The following is a 12,506-nucleotide window of genomic DNA, read 5'->3' on the forward strand; positions in this document are numbered from 1 at the left end:
CATCTGACTCTTGATTTCGGCTCAGATCCTCATCTCAGGGTCATGAGACTGAGCCCTGCGTTCAGGCTCTGCACTCAGTGTGGAGTCTGCTTGAGATTTCTCTCTCTCCCCCTCTGCCTGTCCCATTCACTCGCATTCACATTCTAAAATAAATAAACTTTAAAAAAAATAGAGATGTTGCTACCTTACTCAAGTCCATGCCTAGCAAATATCCAAGGTTTAAAGGCATCTGTGCAGGAATAAAATAGGCCTAGTCTTCCTGTTCTCACAGGGCTCCAAATATTAATTCTGCTGTGATAAAAGATTCCATTATTATTCTAGTTTTTATTAATATCCAAAATGATTGAGCTCTATGAGACAAGCACTGTGCTACTAAACATTTTTCATAGATTTCTACACTATAACAGAATGGTGTGAAGCATGAAGTCTGACTGCCTGAATTCAATTCCCAGCTATACCACTTATCTACCCTCAGAAGAATGCCTGTGAAGACTAAATCATTTAATATATATAAAGCCCTTTACAAATGCCTGAAGCATATGCTGGGTATACTCAATAAATATTAGCTATTAACAGGACTGTCACTGTCATCATCACCATCCATGCTAGCTATAATCCAATAGCAAAAAGGTTCTATTATTTCCATTCTAGAGTAAAGTTAGGTATTCTTTCTAATGTTACCCAACTACAGTCAGGTTTCTACAATTAAGATCTATTTGCCCCCAAAACTCTGTTATCATTTGCCGAGATTTTGATACCATTCGTTTTCTAATCCAAACACAACTCACATAGATTATTCTGAATTGGAAACTGGGCTGTCATGTTCCTTTGGTTGGTAGTCCTACTATGGAAAAGGTCTGATTCAAAGGCTCTCATGGGTCTTCGGGGAAGCCTCATAGGTGGGTCCAGAGCCTCAATTTGCCTGAGGAGCTGGGATGCAATCCAGATTCCATCTTGACCCCAGGACTCATCATATGCATTAGGAGGCACGGCAACCTCATCTTTCTTTTCCTCCCCAAATCTCCCACAAACTTCAGGATGAGTTTTCAGATCTTTCACCAGGACATTGCGCCCACAACTGCCACAAAGCTCTGTGCGGGCACCACAGTAATCTTCATGGTCCTTCAATTTGAGAACAGAAAGTTCCAAATCACAGTGCTGGCAAAGGGCAAGCCGTAGAGGACATTCAGTCTCCTGCAACACAGTAATGAGGCAGTTAGTACGCCAATCTAAAAGAAGCTATGTCTTAATGCAGAGAAAGGAAAGTCAAAAATATTTATTTAATATTCTCTTCCAACCCTAGCTTTGTCTGCCATGACTTCTTCCTATGCATTTAAGAGTCATAGCTTCCCTCTTAGTGTCTGTCACCAGGGTCTACAGAGAGAAATTCTTTTTTTTTTTTTTTTTTTTAAGATTTTATTTATTTATTCTTGAGAGACAGAGAGAGAGAGAGAGAGAGAGACAGGCAGAGGCACAGGCAGAGGGAGGAGCAGGCTCCATGCAAGGAGCCTGACGTGGGACTCGATCCTGGAACTCCAGGTTCACACCCTGGGCTGAAGGCAGGCGCTAAACTGCTGAGCCACCCGAGCTGCCCAACAGAGAGAAATTCTTAGAAGGAATCTACTTACTCAGCCACCCTATCATCATTTTGTGCACACATTACAAAGTAACCCAAAACCAGCCAGAAAAGCCCAAGAGCAAATAGCAGAAGCACAGCAATTCAGGTATGTTTGTCAAAGCTCTACCAGCCCAATTTCCCTTTACTACTCCTATCTGTTTTAAGCATCTAGTAATGAAGAAAAGAGGCTGTATCATGGTATTAAAAAGAAAATGAGAACACTAACAATACATTAGTAGTTTTTAAGTTATAAAGGGATGATCCTAATTCTAAGGGTATTGTATTAATTGGGTTAAGTGTGACAAGGTTGATTTCAATCTTTGTTAAAGTAAATAAACATGTTGAAATTTACAGGGCAACCATCACAAGAACAGAGACTATAAATTCCAAAGTAGGGACACCTGGGCGGCTAAGAGGTTTTTCTAATCTGCACATTTGTATATAGCACTGGCTTTATAGATTTTTCTAAATCTAAAGACACAGATTTTTCTAATCTGCACATTTGTATATAGCACTGGCTTTAAAATTATCAAATAAACGATGAATTACCAGTGAAGATGACCCAAAGAATGTACAAACTCAGCAGATGAAGGACAGAACTTTTTTTACAAAACTGATTTTGAAATTGTAATTAAAACATCAAAAAATTAAAAAGACATAAAGGCATATGTTACCCTGATATACACATTCCAAACTTGAGAACTTAAACTCAGAACTTCAGTGTAACATCATTTCAAAAGTTTAGGTATTTTACAACCACTGTGCCAAAGAGCAAACATTTCTTTTCATACAAACTAAACCCAAGTCCTATTCTAAATGCTACTTTAAACATTTTTAGCATTTTTTTGTGCATGCGTTAAATACCTCTCGTAAAAAGCACAAGAAAATGATTAAAGAAGGCCTAGGAACAGGAATAGAAGAGAGACAATTTTTACATATACACTTCTGCAACTTTAAAATTATGTACCGGGGATCCCTGGGTGGCTCAGCGGTTTAGTGCCTGCCTTCAGCCCAGGGCGTGATCCTGGAGTCCCAGGATTGAGTCCCACATCAGGTTCCTTGCATGGAGGCTGCTTCTCCCTCTGCCTGCCTGTCTGTCTGTCTGTCTGTCTGTCTGTCTCTCTCCCCCTCTATCATGAATAAATAAAATCTTTAAAAAATAATAAATAGGGACGCCTGGGTGGTTTAGTGGTTTAGTGCCTGCCTTTGGCCCAGGGTGTGATCTTGGGAGTCCCAAGGTCAAGTCCCACATCGGGCTCCCTGCATGGAGCCTGCTTCTTCCTCTGCCTGTGTTTCTGCCTCTCTCTGTGTGTGTCTCTCATGAATAAATAAAAATAAATAAATAAATAAATAAATAAATAAATAAATAAATAAATTATATACCATGTAGCTGTAACACTAATTCAGAAAGGTCTTTTATGGAAAAAAAAAAAAATTTAGAAAAATGCCACTGATTTAAAGTTATTCGACAGCCAAAAAAAAAAAAAAGTTACTCAACAGCCAAGAGCAAAAATTGCTGGCACATACCAGATAATACAGTATCTTGTTAACAGTCCTAAAAAGTGCTAGTAACTCATCAAAACACCAAATAAAGTTATCTTTTTTTTTTTTTTTTGAGAATTAAAAAGCTCTTTAATCTCTGGTCTACAACCATCTTGGTTTAATTTGCAGTAATGTTAGGAAATACTTTGTGCTTGTACCTTTATAATAATTGATGTATTATAATGTTACTCCTCAAAATAGTTGGAGGGGAGAAGATGGAAGCCAGGACAATTGTCTGGAGGTTGTTTTATGCAGCAAGTAAAAATTAGAGCCAGAAAAATACTCATTACTGTTAATGTGACCTCAATCATAACCCCCCTTTGTTGGTGAAGCCTAGTAAAACATAGGTTGAATACTCAGAAAAAATAATAAGAGTGCCAAAGTATTTCTAAGATGTTTAAATATGTGCTGTGGAATTAGGAGTGGTTATTGTTTTCTTCTTATATTTTTCAATTTTTCTACAATAAATATGAATTATTTTTTTATATTATAAATTATCTTTTTAGGTACATAAAATGAAATGCACAATTTTAAGTGCTTACCTTGATCAATTTTTACATATACACACTGTGTGACCAACTAAATAGTTGGGATTCTTTTTTTAACTGGTGAATTAATATGCTCGTTCACAAAAACAATGTTCACTTAACTATGGCCAGTTTTATCTCATAGGGACTAAATGATACTGTTCTCACCAAATACAGTCTTAGAAACTTCTTTGGGTGTAAACACCATGTTAGGGGATCCCTGGGTGGCTCAGCGGTTTGGCGCCTGCCTTTGGCCCAGGGTGTGATACTGAAGCCCCAGGATCGAGTCCTGCATCGGGCTCCCGGCATGGAGCCTGCTTCTCCCTCTGCCTGTGTCTCTGCCTCTCTTTCTCTCTGTGTGTCTATCATGAATAAATAAAATCTTTAAAAAATAAAATAAAATAAAAATAAACACCATGTTACCCAAACAATTAAGGAAGTCAAAAGGAAATTACAAGATATTAGGCAAACTCCGTGTTAAAGAGATTATACTACACTGGCAAGCCCAGGCTTGGTTTAGCACTCACTGAGGTTGCCAATAGCTAAACTCCAACAGAAACGACAGACTCAGTTCCAAAGAGAAAGGCTCTGAGGCCTGAGCATGTGGCACAATAGCCATATAGCTGAATCTGACAGCAAAAAGTCAAAGCCTTAAATAGGCTTTAAGAGACAATGTTCATGGAGCTGATAGAGAAATAAGACTCAATCAGATTACTGCTCTGCATGTGGTTCAGTAATACTGGCCCATGGTGACTCATGTTCTTCATGATACAAGGAAACTAACCTCATGCTTCTTTAACTGCCTCTTCTCCAACTTCTTATTACATTTGCAGGTCACCTATGGTAAGAAGTGACAATCAGTAAACTGGCTTTGTGACAACATGATCACTTGCTATTGCAAAATAGCAAGTATAATATTTACGAACATTTGAGTACTTGGTAGTTCACCTGACAATGTTCTGTAGCCATGTGACTCTCCATGTCAGATTTAGGAAATGGTTCCTTGCAGACAGGACACATACCAATGTTCCTTTGACAGTGGATCTCATGGATGGTAAAATTAAACACAGGAATCTCTTTTTTGCTACAGAAACAGATCAAAGGGAAAGGGCAAGCATTACTGACTAAACTATGCACAGTGGTATTACATGAAAATCAGGCCAGACTAAAAAATGTTTAAATATTAAGAGAGTGGTGAGGCGCCTGGGTGGCTCAGTTTGTTAAGTGTCTGCCTTCAGCTCAGATCACGATTCCAGGACCCTAGGATTGAGCCCTATATATCAGGCTCCCTGCTAGACAGGGAGACTGATAATCCCTCTCCCTCTGTCTGCTGCTACCCCTGCTTGCACGCTCTCTGTCAAATAAATTAAATCTTTATTTATAAATAAAAAATGGCTACCTTAAATGTACACCAACAAAATGAAAGTAGAGCTGTATCATGATTATACATCATACATGCACAAATGCCACAAAAAGCTGTCTAATAATTACTGCTTAGGGTGCTGAGATTCATAATTCTTAAAATAATTTTAACAGTAAGAATCAAGAAAATAGGACTATAATTTTTATTTTACAGGGCTATTCAAAATAACTTATTGACACAGAAACGTTCTATATCCCCAAGGCTACTAAAATTTTAGTATTAGACCAAAAAATATTGAGGACCACATAATAACATAAAGCAACAAAAATCAAATGTAGCTATTAGGGTATGACCATTAGGGTATGAGTATTTACTAGGATACATTTTCACCTCTTGGGAAACTTTGAAAGAGATATTTGCAACAATTACATGTAACATTCCTCTGCTGGTTTTATTTTCTTTTTAAATTTAACAGCCAAGATAGTCCCATAAAACATTCCAACCAGACAAAATACCAATATACTTGCTTCCTATCTACCGATAAAATCAAGATGTTTTAAATGAGATGAGAGCACACAATTCCGTACCTAGATAAAACTGCTAAAAGCCCCAAAGAGGAACTAGCAAGTTAAAAATGAAATTTCATTTTAGATAGAAATGACTGAAAGGCAAGCCAAAGCTTCCAAAAAAATTCTCAGTAGCCTTCTAAATGCTAAACACAATGAGCCAGAAATCAGTTCTTGAATACATGCAAAAATAAAAAGTCGAAGTTTGGGTGGGGGAGGGTATTGTTTTTAGTAATCTCTATAACCCACACTGGGCTTGAACTCACTGAGCCAGCCATGCACCCCTATAAGTTGAAGCCTTCTAACACTGAAGCTCCTGTTCCCCAGAACCACACTCTACCCCAACAGAAGAGAGAGAACTTCCAAGAACATCTTCAATCATAACAAACTATTTTTACTGGCCCAGTGGATATAATGGCCGCTCATTATTTTAACTTAAGAAAAAATTTTTTAAGTAGGCTTCATGCCCAATGTAGGGCTTGAACTCACAACCCTGAGATCAAGAGTTGCATACTCTACTGACTGAGCCAGCCAGGTGCCTCTAAACTTTTTAAATGTATTACTTTATTTTTAGTAAATTCTATGCCCAACTCAATCAGGCTGGCACCCTGGCAGGTCACATTTTGAAGATTACCTTAACTTTTCTTAGGGAACAATAGAAATATGGCTCTAAAAACAAAAATTTTAAACCTGGAATTTAAACAGGGTTTCTTAGATGGGAAGTTTGTGCTGGCTTAGTCACCCTTCTGTGCTAATCTTTTTCCTTTAAATAAATTGCTGTGGCTTTGAATAACCCTGTTTTCATTAGCTTTCCTTTAACTTATTTTTTTTTAACTCCCTTAGCATAGTTATTTATATGTTGTTCCAGCCTTGAGATTCCTTCAAATTGAACTGATAAGAGTATTTTAACTGATGTCACTGCCAATGTCTTTCTTACACAATCACAATGTTTTCTTGTGATTATTTCCATCAGTGATTATGCTGTATCAGTAACAGTACATATAAAACACAAAGCTAAAATGGTATTTAAATTGGCAGAAAGATGGAGCACCTGGGTGGCTCAGTTCCATCAGAGGCTGCCTTTGGCTTGGGTCATGATTCCAGAGTCTTGGAATCAAGCCCCATGTTGGGCTCCCTGCTCAGTGGGGAGCCTGCTTCTCCCTTTCCCCTCTGTTCGTGCTCTCTCTCTCTCCCCCAAATAAATAAAATCTTTAAAAAAAAAAAAAAATGGGGGCAGCCAGGTGGCTCAGTGGTTTAGTGCTGCCTTCAGCCCAGGGCCTGATCCTGGAGACCCGGATCAAGTCCCAAGTCGGGCTCCCTGCATGGAACCTGTTTCTCCCTCTGCCTGTGTCTCTGTCTCTCATGAATAAATAAAATCTTAAAAAAAGGAGGGGGGGGGGCAGAAAGTGATAGTGGCATAATAGAAAAAAGTACCCTACAAGGCAAAATACTCTCCTAGAAATAAAATCTTAATTCTGTTAAGGGAAAGAATATAGCAACCAGCAGTTGCTCTGATTATATCCTAATTCTGCTGAAAGCCTGAGCAAAAAAAAAAAAAAAAAAAAAAAGACAATAAAAAATAAAAATTGTTATCTGGCTTGAATTTTACACCAATCTGAGTCAAATTATTTTCCTTCTTCAACATCTCCTCTTCTACCACAATTTGATAAGTTAAACATAGTACATAAACACAGTTCCGTTTTGCTTTCTTCTTTAGCTTTCTGTAAGAGCACTTACATATCATTAAAATACCAGAGTCTTAGGAAATTATTAACTACACTCCTAAGTTTCATTTCAGCTAGAAAGAGTTGCCCTTTCTTGTCACTCACGTGGGTTAAACACACCAAAATAGAAAGCTTAACATATAAGACTACACCCAGTCTTCACAAACAATTCTGGAATCATGAAGTGATAATGATTAAGCTGGACTGCCAGAAGACTTTCATTTTTTTTTTTTTTTTTTTTAAAGCAGCGGACCATTACTGAAGCAAAATGTTTTTATAAAACAGCTGAGTGGCTCTGGTTGAACTACTCTCTCTCACTGCTAGATGTAGAGCCTACCTCACTAAACTTGCTTCCAATCATCTCCAAGAGAGCCACACAGGGAAATCTTTGTAACACATTTTGGAAAAAACTCATCTAATCCAAACATTGTATATTTTTTGTATTTTTTTTTTTTAAATGTATGATGAGGGGTGCCTGGCTGGCCCAGTTGGTAGAGCATGGGACTTTTGATCTCAGGGTTGTGAGTTCAAGCCCCATGCTGCACATGGTGCCTACTTAAAAAAAATTTTTTAAGAATAAAAAATAAATTAAAAAAAATTAAAATGTATATTTTTCAGAGAGACAAAAAAAAATCCATTTATACATTAGGAAAGTGAGGCTCGGGCAGCCCTGGTGGCTTAGAGGTTTAGCACCACCTTCAGCCCAGGGTGTGATCCTGGAGACCCAGGACTGAGTCCTGCACTGGGCTCCTTGCATTGGAGCCTGCTTCTCCCTCTGCCTGTGTCTCTGCCTCGCTCTCTGTGTCTCTCATGAAAGAAGAATAGAGAAAGTAGAGAAAGTAGAAAAAGAAGAGAAAGAAAAGAAAAGAAAAGAAAAGAAAAGAAAAGAAAAGAAAAGAAAAGAAAAGAAAAGAAAAGAAAAGAAAAACTGAGGCTCTAAAACAGTAGGATGACTGTCCAAGTCATTAAGGTAGGTACCAGAGTTCCAGACTGCCAGCTCCATCTCATTACTCTACTCATTTCTCTATGCTACCTGAACCTACCATTTTATTACATTACTAAAATAAGTAGTTATATAAAATTGTGAAAAAGGCTTTAGTCCCATATTATTTCCACATGATACATGGTTCCAATTTTAACCTACCAATAAATAAACCAATCCTTAACAGAAACTAGTTTGTTCTCATTCCAACATTTCTTAGATTTAATTTCTCACCAATTGTCACACAGTTGAGTGTCCTGGTCATCTAAAAATTCAGCCATCTTTAGTTCTTCCTGAAAACTACAAAGGAAGAAGTGTAAACTTTCAATTACATTTCTGCTTTTAGGATGACATGCAGAACATAAAAACAAAAAACAAGTACACAGAAAATGTTACCAAACTAGTACATTAAATCAGCTTAATACCCAGTACACTTAGATTCTACTTTGTTTTCATTTTAAAATGACTTGCAAAAGCACAAAAAACTCCTGTATAACCACCCAATACATCATAAATAACCACAGTAAAATTATCAAATGCAGGAAACACTAATACAATGTTAATAACTAATCTATAAATCATATTCATGAATCATCTAATTCACTTTCTCTGATTCAAGACCTAAACCAAGGTCACATATCACATATAGTTATTCCTCCTTAATCTTTTTCTCTCTCCTTAATCTTTGATTTAGGATACTTCCTCAGTTTTTCTTCATCTTTCTTTTTTTTTTTTCTTCATCTTTCAAAATCTTAAGTGTAGAATGTCCTTCACCTTAAGTGTTCAACGTCTTCTCATGATTAATACATTTTTTGGCAAGAATACCACAGAACTGATGTTGTGCTCATCTCAGTGCATTATATCAGAAAGCACATGATGTCAACAGTTTTATTATTACAGATGATGTTAACTTTGATCCTTAGTTGAGAGTGTCTGCCAGGTCTGTGCACTGTAAAGTTTTTCCTTCGTTTTAAACAAGATGTCAGTTGCAGAGTAAAATGCCGGCCATTTTGTTACCACTATTTACTTTAGGTTACTCTTTTCCATGACACAAAAATGGTCTTAAATACTGCCCCAAAAGGGCTCTTTGATGGTTTTGACATTCCCAAATGAACTCACTTTTCAAAGCACATACTCATTCAACAGGTCGATTGAGACCCTGTGTGCCACACTGTCACTAAGAATACTTCATAAATTAAAGAAATATAGTGTCTAACAGATTAATGACAGAGAAAAATAAGCAAATTAATAGATAATACCTCACTGTGAGCATTTTGATGGAAAAGTACAGACAAATGGAGATGAAGGGAATCTACTTTAGATAAGGGCGGTGAGAGAATGTTGTGGGAAGATGACATTTAAACTAAGACCTGAAGTGCAAAGAGGAAGAAAAGAGGATTGGAGCGGGGGGAAAACCAAATCCCGTAGAGGGCCTAAAATGTAATGAAAGAGAAAGTAAAGGTACATCTGGAAAAGCATAATGAAAAACGTGAGTGACTCAAGAAGGCCTAATCATGCAGTGCAGAAAAGATAACGGATTATAGTCCAAGCGCAATGGTAAACAACGGAAAGCTTTTAAATTAGGGAGTTACATGACTCAAGATAACCGCTCCCGTAGGAAATGTAAACTAAGGGGAAGGAAGTAGCGACCTATGAAATTAAATCACGTTCCCCAAACGGAGAAACCTAGATCCTTTTCTCAGGGCCGTCTGTTTCTAGGTGTGCTCTAGAAACTAGACCAAGTCGAGAGCCTCGGATGAGGGCAGTGCCCTCTGGCGGCAGGGGGGCTGGGAGTGGGCCCCTCGAGGGTCGAGCTGGGTGGTTCCGCCACGCTGCAGTAACGGGGTTTTAACCTTTCTGGGCCTCGAATTCTTCAGGCAGACAGACAACCGACAATACTCCAAAGGGCCGCCGTACGGAGCCCGTACGGAGCAAGCGAGCGAGTGCAAGGAAGCGCTCTGGTGCTGCAAGACTTCACCCTTAGAAGGAGCCCCTCCGAGGGATCTGGGGCGCCGCTGCCCCCTCGGGTCCCGGCGCAGAAGGCAGTTGCCAACTGCCACCCCCCCCCCCCCCGCCGGGGAGTTCGGCGATGGGGGTGGTGGTGCGGAGAGGGCACCAGCTTCGCAATTAGCAGCAGTCTGGCTGCTAAGCGCTTTGCACGGACCCTCTCCTCCAGACCGCAACCCTGCGAGGTGAAAGCCATTATTATCCCATTCTGGAGAGGCAGTTAGGCGCCTCACAGTTGGTCGGAGTGGGGACTCGAACACCGGTCCGTGGCCTGAGCCCTCACTGGGCCGGCACGACCCCCCCACCCTGCCCCCTACACCGCAAGCCGCCGGCTTGCGGCCCTGCCCTGCCGGGGGCGCGGTGCCCACAGCGGCGCTCCGGACGACGCCCACTTCCCCGACACCCTGGCCAAGGCTGCGAAGGGGCGGCGCCGCCCGGGGCTGCCGAGGCTCGGGTTCCCTGAGGAGAAAGTGTGGCCTGAGGAGACGCCGCGGCGTGGCCGTCTTTCTCCCGGCGGCTGCGACCCCCCGGGGCCCACAGCCCCCGCGCCCACACACCCCGCCCTCGGGATGCCGGCCTCCTCCCGAGCCCGAGGCCGCAGGAGGGGTCCCCGGGCGCGGGGCGCGGCCACACTCACCCGGGACGATAGCAAGGACTCGCAGCCGACCCCGCTGGCCGCACACACAGAGACTCCTCACGCAGCCCCCGCGCCGAACAACGGCCCCCCAGAGCCGCCTCCCCACTTCCGACCGTCGAGGAGGAGCGCGCCCATTGGCCAGGGGCGACCCCATCTATCAGCCCATTGGATGGCACCGCTGTCGCTCCCGGGGCCCCGCCTCCTGCGTGCTGATTGGCTCCTCAGAGCTTCACGGGCGTGAATCCCTGGAAGTCCCGGCCCCTGAACATCTGGGTTGGGCAACGGGGCTCTGAGCTGTGGGCCGGGTTCTCAGGTCTCAGCAGCTGTCCCTGACATACGCTAGTAATATTTGCGTGAATAACACTGCACAAACATTACTAATATGCCTAATATATTAAGATAATTAATAGCATTTGTTCTCTTGTCATGAGCTATTAATACTTATTAGTCATTCTTGTTGCTATTATAATGCTCTCATGCAAGACCTCTGCAAGGCTCTATCCATATTTGAGCACTTTGCTTTTTGTAGTGGAAGATTGAGCGCCTGAGACGTAGGTTTGACCCCTATTTTCTCCACAGATGCCTGTATGGACTCTCTGAAACCCTCTTCCCGCATGAATAAAAAAATAGAATTAAACATTTAAATATAACCAAGAATATACTACCTACAATGCAGAAATTTAAAATCATGATTTTTATTGCAGATTTTTATTGCAGAATGTTCATGATATAGCGCCCAGGCAGGAAAAGTAGATTACAAAGCATTATTTATTTGTAACAGACTAAAATATTTCAATAGGCAGCATATTCTGTGGGATTCCAAAGATATAAAGTTCAAAAACAGGCAAAATTAATGTAAGGTGAGAGAAGTCAGAATAAGAGTTCCATCTGGAGGGTATGGACTGCAGGGGAATATGAAAAAGATTTCCAAGTCCTGGAAATGTTCTAGATTTCCAAGTCCTGGAAATGTTCTAGATCTCGATTTACCAATACACAGATGTATTGGTAAATAGCCACTAAGCTGTACACTTAAGATGTAAACACTTTACACTGCCCATTAAAAACAGTATACCACTCAATATTATTCTGCACTTTTGTTGGTGATACTACATAATCTTAGAGATCTATCCATTATTAACACATCTCTATCTACAGCAGCTTCATTCTTTTTTGATAGTTACTCCATTGTATGGGCAGACCATAATTTATTCAACTAGTTCTCTACTGATAGACACGTTGGCTATGAAGTGTTATTTTTGATTATAGCATAAGCAATACGTGAAGTCTAGAACTACTTCAGAGCCAACCTCATTGCTTTTCTCAGCAAATGTATAGAGTGTACCTTATCTAACAGGACCCAAATAAGATTCTAGAGCTTCAATGGCAAACAGGATGAATTCCTGCCTTCCCAGAGCTTACCACGGAGACAGACCCAATGACAATAATTGTGATACATGCTACAACACCATAAAGAATATATCTACCAACAACAAATTGTATATATTTGTAAAGCAATATATTTGTGTATATAAATAATCTG

General features: G+C 40.3%; 1 protein-coding gene across 2 annotated transcripts in view; it reads right to left on the bottom strand.

The window, feature by feature from the left end:
- The window catches only part of TRAFD1 (TRAF-type zinc finger domain containing 1), a 52,203-nt gene that overhangs the window by 14,013 nt on the left and 25,684 nt on the right, over positions 1 to 12,506 (bottom strand). The window contains exons 1-5 of one of the 2 annotated variants that reach the window (XM_041728933.1): positions 10,967 to 11,075; positions 8,557 to 8,622; positions 4,636 to 4,771; positions 4,472 to 4,525; positions 789 to 1,194 (exon numbers count right to left, since the gene is read on the bottom strand). In XM_041728933.1, the coding sequence (XP_041584867.1) occupies positions 789 to 1,194; positions 4,472 to 4,525; positions 4,636 to 4,771; positions 8,557 to 8,603 (643 nt within the window). In that variant the 5' untranslated portion in view covers positions 8,604 to 8,622; positions 10,967 to 11,075. Of the gene's footprint in view, positions 1 to 788; positions 1,195 to 4,471; positions 4,526 to 4,635; positions 4,772 to 8,556; positions 8,623 to 10,966; positions 11,076 to 12,506 lie in introns of those variants that run through there. The other variant, XM_041728934.1, reaches the window with a different exon arrangement.

Source organism: Vulpes lagopus, chromosome 14 (assembly GCF_018345385.1).
Source record: "Vulpes lagopus strain Blue_001 chromosome 14, ASM1834538v1, whole genome shotgun sequence".
Taxonomy (NCBI): Eukaryota; Metazoa; Chordata; class Mammalia; order Carnivora; family Canidae; genus Vulpes; species Vulpes lagopus.